Genomic DNA, 12,775 nt, shown 5'->3' with positions numbered 1-12,775 from the left:
GACGAGACAGACAAAGGAGTATCAGTGTGTCTAAAAAACCGTGTCTTGCATTTCCTTGATTTAAATGGCAACTCACGTCGCTCTAGTCCCCTCCTCAAGTTATGCTCCCCCTCTGACCTGTTCTCCCCATACACGCCCTCAGAAAACTCACCCTCTCTCCCAGCCCTCCCTGCATGTTCTCCAAGATGCTTGTCCAGCCCAGGCTCCACAAGCTCACGTTCACACACCCTCTCCTCTAACCAAACCTCCCTCCCCAACCCCAGTGTCTGCAGAGTCTTCTCAGAAAGTATCCCCAGTGCTTTCGCGTGGCAGGCTGGAAGGAGCCTTGCTCTGGCTTGGCAAAATTGACATGGCTCCTTGGCTGACTGATCCTCCTTCTCCTGGTGTTCCATAGGGAAATCGGGGCTCTGGATGGGATGCTGTAGCCCAGTGAGTTGAGGATCAGGTGGCTTCATTTCCTGGGTGAGGGGATGCTGCCCTGTCATTTTGCTGACTGTCATTTGTCCTCTCTTCTGCAGCTCTACTCCAGAGTCTGCAGCGGCCTCTGTCAGGAGAGAAGAGCCCCTTTCGTTCAGTAAGGCACAGGTAAGCGAGGGAGTAGGACGTGGTGTGGGGATCTGTAACTTCTCTAAACGTCTCCTTTCAGTCCCTTGCACAGGTCCGTGGTGCAGCCCCCACCTCTGGCTTTACCGTGTGCCTGTCCAAGCTCCCCTGTAGTATCTGCACCTTCCTCGCTCTGTGGACCTCGTGGGAGCCCCACTCCTGCAATTCCTCCATTCCCAACCTAATCCTCTTCCTTCCCCCTCCTCCAAGCAAACATTTAATTTTCCCCTGTGCAGTCACCACAGCTGTCTCCCCTCCCCTCTCAAAGCGCTTTCCAGAGTGGAGTTGTGATAATTCCCCACCACTTGCATCTGTGTGGCATGGTGCCAGGGAAGGGTCCTGGCAAGCAGCTGCTGAGGCTCTCTGAAATGGGCTGTTGTAGTCTTGTGTTGCTGACGGAAGTTGGCCAGGGAACATTGGCATGAGAATTTCCCATCCCCACATCCCCTTCACCTTTCTGGGCTGCATTACCCTTTCAGCACGCAGCCTTATTAGGTGGCACCAGAGTTGGATGAAGGTTGCATTTAGCAGGGGCTTGTTTGTTTGCCTCTTTTTTTGGGGTGGGGGGGAGAGAGAGGGTGTTGATCAAGTTAGTGTGTGAGACCTGGGTAAGATCTTCGGCCAGCTTCTGCTCTGTCACGACCCTGCAGCTCCACTGATTTCCATGGGGGTTGGTGGGTGTGAATGAGGGCAGGAATCTAAACAATCAACAATCAAAAATCCCATCTTTTCTATTCTGTTTGCAACATGTCTGAGGGCACATTCCTCCCAAGCCTCTGCGCTGGATCTGCCTCAGGACAGTCACTTGCTTGTGAACGTTCCCAGATAGGGTCCCCTCTCCCAGAACGTAAGCTTTGGCCAAGGCCCCATGTCTTGAGGCACGCTGGTTTCCAGTGATGTGGTGATGCCCCTGGATTTGTGCAGTGGCACTGTGCAGAACTTTGCTTCCAGTTGGGAATTATATAGCAATATGAAGGCGTTCCCTGCGGGAGGGGGTGTCTTGGGAATGCTGTATTGCAGCCACGGCTTTATGTGTCCTCCCACAGTGGCAAGCCCTGTGGGCCCCTTCTGCTGCTCCTACCACAGTTGGCTTTCCCCTTCCTCCAGCGAGCTGTACAATCTCCCCCACTTTTGGTGTTCCAAGGGCCACAGGAGAAGCTGCTACGCGTCTCCTCAGACATTCAAACTGTGCCAAGGCTCAGTCGCCCTGTGAGCAGGCCTGGTCGGGCCACAATCTTGCACCCTCTCTGCTCTCTACAGTCAGGGCTCTCACTGCTTAGTGCTCTCTCCTTCGAGTGCAGCTCCTCTCTGGGAAACGGGCCGAACGCATGTTCGGTCTCAGCCCTGTTCAGTTGAGTCGTAGCGGCCTGGGATCTGAGGGGCGAGCCGAGTGCTTCCCCCATGTGCATCATCACCGGTAATAAAGGAACTGCAGGCCAGACTGTGCCGTCGGCACAGCCTCTGTGAGCCCGCTGTCCTTTCAGCAAGACGTCGCGGACTGGAGCTTTGTAAACAAGCCGGTTGGTACATAAGCCGGGGTAGAATCCAGCTTCCTCGCCGAGCTGTGTTGGCTTTGCCCGTGTGTAAACTGCAGTAAAGACTTATCAGACACACCCAGGGAGCTGGTCTGCTGTGAGGGAAAGTGCTGCTTTTCCAGAGCAGCCCCAGGCTTTAAAAAGTAGCTGTGAGGGAACAGGCAGGGGAAATCCACTTAGGGCCTCTTTGTGGGGAAACTACAGAACACAGAAACAGATGAGGAGGAAGAGAGGGAAGTAGTGCATGGAGAAGCCTGAGTCATATTAAACGTGTGACCTTACCTGTGGAAAGTCTCCATCAGTAGGTGGTGACCACACAGGGCACCTTCCCTTCTCCACGGCCCACAGAGGAAGTGTCTAGGACCTACAGCACGAATCGGACAGTAACTGCCCATTTCTCTCTCTGCAGCGATGGAGATGAGGCTGCCACCGCACCCTGTTGCTGTCCTCCTCATGGTGGCCACTTTCAGTCTGGACTGTTGCCATGGTGCCAAGGTGCTGGTGATGCCCACCATCGTCTTCGACAGCCACCTCCGGGTCTTCATGCGGGTGGCGGAGGCACTGAACGACCGGGGTCACAATGCCACGCTTCTCCTCCATGAGGGTCGGGAATCTGAGCCCTTCCTGCCAGGCCTCCGAGTGCAAACATACAGGGGGATCTTCAGCACGGAGAGTGCAGATGCCTGGGTGCAGGAGAAGATAAAGCGTGTCTTCCAGGGGAAGAAAACCTCCCTGGAGATCTTCTCCTTCCTGGAAAAGTATTTAGAAAACTGTGATCTAGTGCTGGGGGATGCAGCCCTCCTGCAGCAGCTCCGGGGTGAGGGCTTTGACTTGTTCTTGGTAGACCCCAACGAGATGTGTGGCTTCATTCTGGCCCACCTCCTTGGCATCAAATACGCTGTGATCTCCACTGGCTTCTGGTACCCAGCTGAGATCGGCGCCACTTCCCCTGTCGCCTATGTCCCCGAGTTCAACTCCCTGATGACGGACAGGATGGGGCTGGTGGGCCGGACTTGGAATCTCCTGGTCTACATGATCACTCGCATCGCCACCAAGCTGGTCATCCTGCCCAAGTTCGACCGCCTCATGCAGAAACATGGGGTGGAGCCGCAGAAGTCCATGCTGGAGCTTGTCTATGGGACAAGCCTCTTCTTCCTGTGCAACGATGTGGTGTTAGACTTTCCCAGGCCCACGCTCCCCCATGTCATTTTCACTGGGGGAATCCTCGCTGAGCCTGAAAAGCCCCTTCCTGTGGTAAGTACAGGAGGAGGGGCTGCTTACAGGGGCTGCTGGCTTTAGAGTTCTGAGGTTAACTTTTCTGGTGCTGGCCAGGGCGTCTACGGGCTGTGATCAGAGATCAGTCCAAGGTGTCTCTTCCCTTGAGGAACCTGATCAGCACCGGTGAGTTTCATAAATTGTGCAACAGGCCATGAAACCTGTATGGCAACTCTATGCAGTTCACAAGTGTGTGTATTGGGGTTGAGGGGGAGGTGGGATGCAGTTTTGGGTCCCCCATCGCATGTCGGGAACCTGTAATGCTGCCTCCATCCGACAATGCTGGGGAGTTCTGCACTGGCAATGACAGTACCTATCCCGACCTGGGAAAAGCCCAATATTGACTTCTTCTGGGCTCTGAACTGAGCAGTCTCCTCTCTGTTGTCCTATTGCTTCACCAGTCTTTGAAGCCTCCCCAGGTTTTCCTTTTAATACTTTTCCCTCAATCCTCCCAGCCTCCATAAGTGACCTTTTTCTAAAAAAGAACATTGCACAGGCTCCCTGCTCATTCTCGCTCTGATCCCACATTGAATCTGTTCCATTTACAAGTTAAAAGAAGTTTCTCCCATCCCACAGCTGCCAGCCCCGCAGATAGCAGGGACGCAGTGACAAATGATGGATCGCTCAAAATTTCCCTGTTCTGTTTATTCCCTCTGAAGCATCTGTCACCAGCCACCATCGGAAGACAGGATGCTGGGCTAGGTGGGCCATGGGTCTGACCCAGTATGGCTGTTCCTATGTAGCATCACCAGTACTAGATTCTGAAGGCCAGACTTTGCTCCTCAGTTTCCCCTGTGCTCAGTTTCCGCTGTGACACTTCCCTGCAATTGGAATTGAGCGTCAGGAGCCCTGTCTACAGTAGAGCTCCCATAGCTGCTGCCACTGGCGGAGCTCTGCTATTTGGAGGAGTGCTGGAAATGTTCAGCGAGAACAGGCTAATGTGGCCTGGCTTGCCGGGGGGTCCCCACGCTCAGTCAATGGATTGAAACTGAGACAAAATGCCAGCCTCAGATGACAGGCTTGGTTAAGATTGTGGATAAATATCCATGAAATTATGAGTGGTAGAATGTTAGGTGCAACACTCTTTTTAAATTGAGAACTTTGGAATAAAGGTTCCACTTGACTCTGCCCCTGTGGGTAACCACCCTTCCTCATAGTGCCTGCGTGACATACAGAGGCTACAGATACAGTTCGGAACACCCCGTGTATATATCAGAGGGTGGATGAGACCTGGGGCCAATCCTGCCAGGTGCTGAGCCAAATCCAGCAAAGCACTAAAGCACATGCTTACCTTTAAATGTGAGTTGTCCGGTTGCCTTGCATGGGATTACTGGTGTACTTAAGCATCCTATTCTGGATCAGCCATATGCCCAGCATCTTGCAGGACTTGACCTGTAGTGGAATACTGGCTGTGAGATGCTGTGCTCAAAGGGTTAAGAGGTGAGATGGTTGGTTTAGCTGTTTGCATCTGGGTTGTAAGATGCTAGGGCTGGGGAGAGAAAATCATTTGGTGGGAGGGATAGCTCAGTGGTTTGAGCATTGGCCTGCTTAAACCCAGCGTTGTGAGTTCAATCCTTGAGGGGGCCATTTAGGGATCTGGAGCAAAAATTGGGGATTGGTCCTGCTTTGAGCAGGGGGTTGGACTAGATGATCGCCTGAGGTCCCTTCCAATCCTGATATTCTGTGATTTGTAGATCTGCATGTAGATTAAGCTATTTCCATGTTGAACTGGGGCCCAAACCCTGATGACCGAGTATGGAAGGAATCCCAGTAGCTCCGGTTCTTTATATCCTTATTGTATTTAAGGTAGCTGAGAGTTTGTGGTCTGTGCTGGAAATGTGGATTAGTATTTGTGTTTAATATAGGATATTCTTGGTGCGTGGGTGGGCATTGATACAAGGTTGGCTGCGTTTCCAGAGAGAGCTTTAATGATGAAATTCCTGAACTTCTGATGTTGGGTTTTTATTATAATAATGTGGGTAATTTATCTATTTACAGGACTTATAGCTACTTCTTAAATAACAGGAAATTCTGGGTTCTTTAAAAATGTAGGTGGTACAAACAGTTGCACCTCCAGAAGAAAACCTTTCCTGACATTCAGGAGAATCTCCAATCATTTAATTTAATCTCTGACCTTCTTGCTGACAGAATGACCCACGCTGTCAAGAAAGGGTTAAAACCCAACCAGCACTTGTCAGGGGTCTTAAAGGGTCAGATACTGTATGAGAACAGCTCTGGAATAGACCTTTTCACCTGCTGACACATCATACTCTGACAATAGGCCTTTTTGAAGGCAAATGATGAAGCTGTTCCCCCTCCCCCCCCCCCTCATCTTCCCTCACACACACACCCCCTTTATTTTATTTATTTTTTTTTTTTTTGAAAACTGGAGGGGGGGAATTTCCCCCTTACATCTTAGGCAAGGCTTTGTCAATATTTGTTTTTAAGGACGTTGGAGGTTAGAGTGAGATTTTTCAAAGGTGTTGGATGGGAATTGGACATCCCCTACCTCGAGGTGGTTTTGAAAACCTTCCCCTGAAATCCTCCAAATTTAGGAGAAGAGCCATGGGAAACCTGAGGAGGCAAGGAGGTGGAGATAAGAATTGGGATCCGTCCAAATCAGTCTGATAAGGGAAAAGTGGTTCCCTATGTTTGCTACTGCAGCTTCATAATGAGCCAGCTGGCTAAATTCCCTTTGTTAAAGAGAGTCAGGAGTGTGTGCCTGTGTGTGTGCACACAGAGCCTTTTGGCAGCCTGGAAAACCTACCTACACCCAGGAGTGCCGGGACAATTTTTATAGTGGGGGTGCCAATATGAAAATAATGTATTTGGTGTTTGTTATTACGTCATCAAGCCAGGGGTGCGGCAGCACGTGTAGTTCCCGCCCCACTGCCTGCACTTAGTAACTGGGGGCCCAGATCCTCAAAACCAGTGGAGGTTAGGAGGCTAAATACCTTTTAAGCAGGGGTTCTCAAACTGGGGGTTGGGACCCCTCAGGGGGTCACAAGGTTATTACATGGGGGGGTCGCGAGCTGTCCGCCTCCACCCCAAACCCTGCTTTGCATCCAGCATTTATAACGGTGTTAAATAGATTTAAAAGTGTTTTCAATTTATAAAGGGGGTCGCACTCAGTACAAAAGTCACCAATTGTCACCAATTGTGTTGTCACCAATACAAAAGTTTGAGAACCGCTGCTTTTGAGGATCTGGGCCTGAAGGACTAAATCAATTAGTCAGCGGTAGGTACTAAAGACAAGGTTGGACGCTTCCCATCCGCAAAATCCTAATGAGACCCTGAGATCCGCAGCCATTGCCAGCTGCTGGCAGAGAGGCGTTGCAGGGATTTCTGTCAGGTGCTGTCCCTAGATGCTGCTTCAGGGGCTCCTTTCATATCTGCATCTGGCTAGTGAGTCCTTTCTGATGGTGGGATGGAGAAGGTGCCCAGTTCACCTCACATCCCTTCCAGACCTGCCTGGTTTCTAGAAGAGGACACGTCTCCACTCCTATCCAGGCCTGGGCCTGTATTTTTGGGGTCCTCCTCACCAGTTCGTGACCCCAGTCCCCACTCCTGCTGCTCAGAGCTTTCCAAAGCAGTATAATGAAACTGGCTTTCTTGATAGTTTCCAACACCGGCAGAGAGGCTGACCAGAGCCCAGGTAACTTTGCTCTTGCCTGGCAAAGCTATGATCCGAAAACACAGCTGTTTTCTAGAACCATTTGCCAGCTCAGTGAGACCACCTTGTGCGGGGTTCGGTGGGGGAAGGCATTCTTTATAGCCAGATCGTGTCCATGAAAACTGAAGCTCTACAGGTACTGATGCATGACGCTTCCCCCTCTGAAGGGAGGGCTTTCCCATGGTGATGGTGAGGTGTCTGAGCCCTCTGGAGGATAGGCTGTGAGGCACAGCTGTATGTGTTCACCTGCAGGGCCTGCGCCTCTGGGTGGAAGCTGCGGATGCCGGTGTTGTCGTTGTCTCCTTTGGCATTGGGATCCGAGCACTCCCGAGCAACTTGGTGGAGAAGATGGCTGGGGCATTTGCACGCCTTCCACAGAGGGTTGTGTGGAGGTGAGGGGGCGCCTTTCTCTCAGGATGTAGTTTGGTGGGGATTGGGGCTTCCAGGGGTGATTCCAGCTCAGTCTGTTTTCTCTTGGTTTCCCTTCTCTGTTTTTTCTGGCAGATACTTTGGTCAGAAGCCAAATAATCTGGGTGAGAATACGCTGATGATGGAGTGGCTGCCCCAGAATGACCTGCTAGGTAAGATGGAGAGAAATACCATAATTCAGAGTTTTGCTCACAACCAGAGCAAAGAAAATGCCACTGTAGTGTGTGTCATCCAGAGCACCTCTGATCAGAAGGCAATCGCTTCCTTGTCTAGTGGAACCAACCTCTGCCCCTTCTGCTCCTTCAGGTTCTAACCAGCTCACTGTCATGGCAGGAGATGGTGGGGTCCTTCAGGGTTCCACACCCTCCTTCTATCCCAAAGATATGCCCTGTTTCTCCCAAATCTGTACGAGTACAGCAAGTGTTTGTATGGAGAGACCTGGGCAAACTGGGGCATCTGCTGGGGGGTCACTGTCTCTTGCTTCTCTGTAGGTCACCCCAATGTGAAAGCCTTCGTCAGCCACTGCGGGATGAATGGCATATTTGAGGCAATTTATCACGGAGTGCCGGTTGTGGGGTTCCCTTTCTATGGGGACCAGTTCGACATCATGACAAGAGTTCAGGCAAAAGGGATGGGGATTCTCATGGACTGGAGCCGAGTAAGCGAAGAGGACCTTTACCAGGCCATAGTCACTGTTCTCTCTAAGCCCAGGTGAGGCTCTCTGAGTGATGGAGCTGTTGGGTTAAATGGGAGCAGATGAACAGTTGGATGCATCCTCCTTTTGGGATCCCAAAACAATTGGCTCAAGCAGTGGTTCCACCAGGTGCGTCGCTCACTTGCCTGGACACTCCAGTGCCTTCTGAGCTTTAAGACTGATGCCGGCAGCAGCCAAAACCACAGGTCTGCCCGTCTTTACAGTGAAAGGGAAACTGATCTGGTTTTGTTTGGGTTTCCCTTGGAATGGTCCCTGAGATGCTGCTGCTCAAAACTCTTCCCCTTTCAATAGCAGCATGTTATCGGGTCCACCGAAGTCCTCACCTTGCAATCTGCTTGGTCATGCCCAAACTAGCTTTATGCAGAGACCAGTAAACACAGACAGTGCTAAGGCTTGTATGTACAAGATACAATTCTTCACCTGCTTTTTAAGATCCTTGGGCCAGCGAGTGACTTCTAGCCAGTATCACCCAGAATGCTCCTGAGAGGACCTGGCAGGATCCTGTGTTTGAAGTGCTGTCACATGGCCCGCTCCCTTAAATTACTACGTACTCTCAACTGCTGTTGATGTCAGGGTGTTTGGCACTATGCGGGATCAGGCCCAGAGTCAGAAAAGGGCCTCTGCCACCTGCCTGCTCCCACTAGGATGTGAGAATCCAGCCGGGTCCTTCGAGCCCCTGACAGTGATGCCTGTTACCAAGATCCCATCACTAGAATTTAGCTAGAATTTTCACCCCGCTCATGATGCGTGAGGCAGAACAGACTCTGGCTGGCGTGGCCTTAGCTGCATCGGCTCTGCAGGGCTAACAGGAGTAAAACTATCAGTGACGGTGATTGTAAGGACCTGGGGAACAGATCTAGAGCCTGCTCATGAGAGGTGGGAATTGAGGCTGCTTGGTTCCTTGTAGGCTTCGGGCCCGTCATGAGTCAGAAGGGGCTGTTCTACCCAGAGAAGTGACTGTGAAATAACAGTGGGTGACTTTTTACTTTTTTTGCTTCCTGTCTTGCAGCTACAATAAAGCAGCCAAGCAGATCTCGGCCCTGCACCGAGACACGCCTATGCACGCTCTGAACCGCACGGTGTACTGGCTGGAGTACGTCCTCCGCCACGACGGGGCGCCGTACCTTCGCCCAGCCGTCTACGACCTCTCCTTCTACGAGTACTTCTGCCTGGATATCCTTGCTCTCTTCCTTCTCTGTCTGGCCGGCGCTGCCTATGCTCTGTCCAAAGCCATTGTGTGGTACCGTGGAAAGAGTGTCAGTTCCGTGCATCTGAATGGCAACTGTCTGAATGGCCACCTCACAGAGGGGAAGAAGGCGCAGTAGTGCGCGGTGTGCTCAGGGCGCGAAACAGACTCCAGTGCGAGCACGCACACCGCCCAGGCACACGCAGAGACACAAGCTTGTCAGTCAGTCTGATTGCTGCTCTCGTGGCTGGGAAGAGGGGGAAAGAGCGGTGCAAAGGCCCATGTGTGCCTCTGTGTACAGCACACGTGGGTGGGGACATGGATCGAGGCATGGGTGGATGCATTTGGCCAGGACTGTGGGAGCATTGAGGCGGGGCATGAGTGGGTAGGTTTCCGGGGAGGAACATGGGGTTGCTCCCTTTTTTATTCACAATGGTTTAGATGCTGGTGTTACCCTTCTGGCTTGCTAGGGTCTGCGGTGAGGCATAGGGGGCAGGAGTGGCGCTTTGTCTGGGGCAGTCACCGTTTCTCCCTTGCTCCATTAGCGAGGCCCCGGGAACTCAGGACTCCTTTGGGCACAGTGGGGCAGCCGACTTGGGGTAGGGGAGGGCACCCTAAAGGTTGTTTAAAAATCAGTCTTTGTTTTAAATTTCTTGGGCAGAGGTTCTGGCTGCTTCCCTTGGTGCTCTGTGCTCTAGGCTGTGTTTGTGCTAACTTATTTTTTAATAAACTGTCTTCTTTCTTCTGAGCAGTGGTGTTTGGTCTGTGTGAGGAGCGCCTCCTTCGAGGCAGAGGCTGCTGTAGCTTTAGTGGGGCCTTACTCAAAGCCAGCTCGATTGGGGCTCTCGCCTGATGCTGTACAAGCCCTTGCCGCCTCCCCACACGTCTCTGTACGTGCTACCGCGCTCCTCAGCCAAGTCTTCCCTCCCTGCCATGCTGCACGCTCCTCTGCTGGGTTTTCAGGCAACACCCCCATCCTCCCCTATTTGTGAGGCCTCATGGTCTGTGGGGACAGTCATGCACCCTCCACATGGGGATGACTGAGGAAGAATGCAGAGCAGAGAGAAGGAGGCAGGAGCTCCAGTCTGCAGGGGAGAGGAGAACTGTGAGAGAGAGCGGCTAGCTCAGTACGGCTCGAGGGCCAGCCCAGCGGCCTTAAAACCAGCTCTCTTTAAAGGCAACAATACGCTTATAAAGGAAACCAAGCCTCAGATGTGACTGGGCCTGCCCGCTCCCCACCCTGAGGGCGTGGTATGGAGACGATGCCAAGGACCAAGTGCCTGTGAAATTGGGAGCCAAGCCCAGGCTGTGCTCTAGTTTTATAATCCACCTGCAGCTGTATGGAAAATGCACTTGGCGATGCCTTGGAACAAGCATGAATGTTTCTGCGCTGGCAGCTTGGCCAAGGCTGTCACGGCTCTTGCAATAGCTAGTTCATTATCCCCCAGCCATGGCAAACCATCTGCCAGTTGTTCCACTGTGTTTCCTGGGCCCATCTCCCAGTCTGCCCTTATCTGAGTATATTTGTGGGACAGCACCTAGATTGCTCTCCTGAGTGTCCTGTATTGGAACAGGGCTCTGCTGCTGAATGGGTAGGGGCACTTGGTGCTAGCTTGGATTTTAGCTGGCTCAGACTCCAATGTCAAGCTTCACATTCTTCTGATGCCGCTCATGTTCCTATGAGGAATGAGTAATCACCCCGTGTTCAACAGGCCAAATTCTAGCCCCTTCCTTATGCCTTCTTGACATCACTGGGGTCGTGGAGAAGAGACAGTCAGCTGGTGTCCTCTGCTCTCTAGATCAAATCTAGAGGGCAAACTGGAGGGCATCTGTGCTCCTTCTGTTACATAGTGAGAGATGCTAACGTAGACCTTTGTCTGCTTACTGAAGTGTGATTTATGCTTCACGGGGATTCTTGCACTTTCCTGATGCACCTGCGCCTGGCTGCTGTCTGAGACAGGTGACTGGGCTACCTTGGACCCCACTGGTTTCATTCTCTGACAGTCCTATGTAACTTACATCCCTTCTGACTTGAGACTGCTGAGGGGGCATGCTTGCATGCTGATGGGGCAGACAAGAGGAGCGTGGCAAGACAAGCAACTAACAGGAGGTGTATGGAGGAAGAATAACCTGCTCCTAGCTGGTAGTAGAGGAAGGAGGACTATGAGATCCGAGAGTGCTGGCTACCCCTGGCCTTCATGCCTTGGTCTAGAGATGGCTGAGATAAAAGGACAATATGGCTTTTCAAAAACACAGTGTAACAAGTTTCACAACATGCCTGTCCTAGTGCAACTGTTTCCAATACATCAACCATGAGTCACTGGTCACCCCGGAGCAACTTGGAAAGTGTGGGGGTGTCGTGGTTGGAGGGGAGGTGGAGGGGAGCTCGTGTACTTTGTTCAGCTCTTCGGCCCCCATGGGGTGGGCTGTCAGTAGTTCCTCTGCAGCCCACGTCATACCTCAGCAACTTAGTTCAGTGCAGCAAGGCTGGGGTCCATGGCTTAGCTGAGTTCCATGTGCTGTTTCTAGCCTGAGCCAGCAAGGAGGCCAGTGCTCAGTACAGGTTCCCGGTAAGCCTCGCTACTTGGGCGGATTCTCTTGCTGTGCGCCGGGTCTGTTTTTTCACTGTCCATTCGCATTCCAGGTGCAGAGCTAGTGCTGTGGAGCAGAGAGGCAGGGCTGGCCTCGCTTTCCTCCACAGCGCCCTCTTTGGCCAACAAAGGAACTGCAGGAGTGAGCGCCAAAGTCAGTTCTAGCTCATATTCATCCTGGAAAGACGTTGGTCACAGTCTTTCCTGGGGCAGGAACGACATGTGCAGGGAGTGGGCTCGGCCAGGGAGGAGCTAGTGCCCATTTCCCTCTGCGAGTAAAAGGGCAGCATGTTTGACCCCAGTGTTCCCTTTGTGGCCTGCAGGGGGCTAAGCCAGGACTCAGGACTCTGATGACTTGGCTGTGTCACTGTCGGCAAGTCACTTAACTTCTTCTCTAAAACAATGAATCGTCTGTGAAACAATGCCCTCCTGGGTAGAGAGCTGCAGAGGACAATGTACTGTTGTATATCAAGCCAGAGCTATGATTTGTGGGGTAGAGAGGTGCCCTCTGGGAGACATGCCTCCCCATTCCTATCCTGGCGCTGAAGAAGAGCATGGTGGTTAAGCTCAGGAGCTGGGAATCCGCTGTGGGCCTCATGCAGATATTTGTATACAAAGCTGGCCTTCTGTCTGGCCCTCTGGGTTTTTGGAACAGTGTGTGCTTCAGGGATTTTTGCTGGTGTATGCAAAATCCCTCAGCGGGGACTGTGGGCCTCTTCAGGGGTGGGGATGTGTGTGGGGAGTGAATTAACTTGCTTTTCAGGTTTA

The 12,775-nt window shown here is 52.2% G+C and overlaps 1 protein-coding gene across 1 annotated transcript; it reads left to right on the top strand.

Annotated features, from left to right (window-relative positions):
- The first annotated feature begins 516 nt into the window (after window positions 1-516).
- LOC144267642 (2-hydroxyacylsphingosine 1-beta-galactosyltransferase-like) lies at window positions 517-10,081 on the top strand. Its single transcript, XM_077821775.1, has 6 exons — window positions 517-585; window positions 2,548-3,392; window positions 7,339-7,478; window positions 7,591-7,667; window positions 8,007-8,226; window positions 9,240-10,081. Exons 2-6 carry the CDS (start codon window positions 2,550-2,552, stop codon window positions 9,553-9,555), a joined length of 1,596 nt encoding a protein of 531 aa, XP_077677901.1. The 5' UTR covers window positions 517-585; window positions 2,548-2,549; the 3' UTR covers window positions 9,556-10,081.
- Window positions 10,082-12,775: the final 2,694 nt, after the last annotated feature.

The sequence above is a fragment of the Eretmochelys imbricata genome, chromosome 7 (assembly GCF_965152235.1).
Source record: "Eretmochelys imbricata isolate rEreImb1 chromosome 7, rEreImb1.hap1, whole genome shotgun sequence".
Taxonomy (NCBI): Eukaryota; Metazoa; Chordata; order Testudines; family Cheloniidae; genus Eretmochelys; species Eretmochelys imbricata.
The sequence above is the reverse complement of the archived record's forward strand: the minus strand, read 5'-3'. Positions and strand labels throughout refer to the sequence as shown.

Coding starts and splice junctions, on each gene's coding strand:
- LOC144267642 (XM_077821775.1), top strand. CDS start 2,550: ATGGAGATGAGGCTGCCACCGCACCCTGTTGCTGTCCTCCTCATGGTG. Junction 7,479..7,590: donor CCACAGAGGGTTGTGTGGAG/GTGAGGGGGCGC, acceptor TTTTTCTGGCAG/ATACTTTGGTCAGAAGCCAA. Junction 8,227..9,239: donor ACTGTTCTCTCTAAGCCCAG/GTGAGGCTCTCT, acceptor CCTGTCTTGCAG/CTACAATAAAGCAGCCAAGC.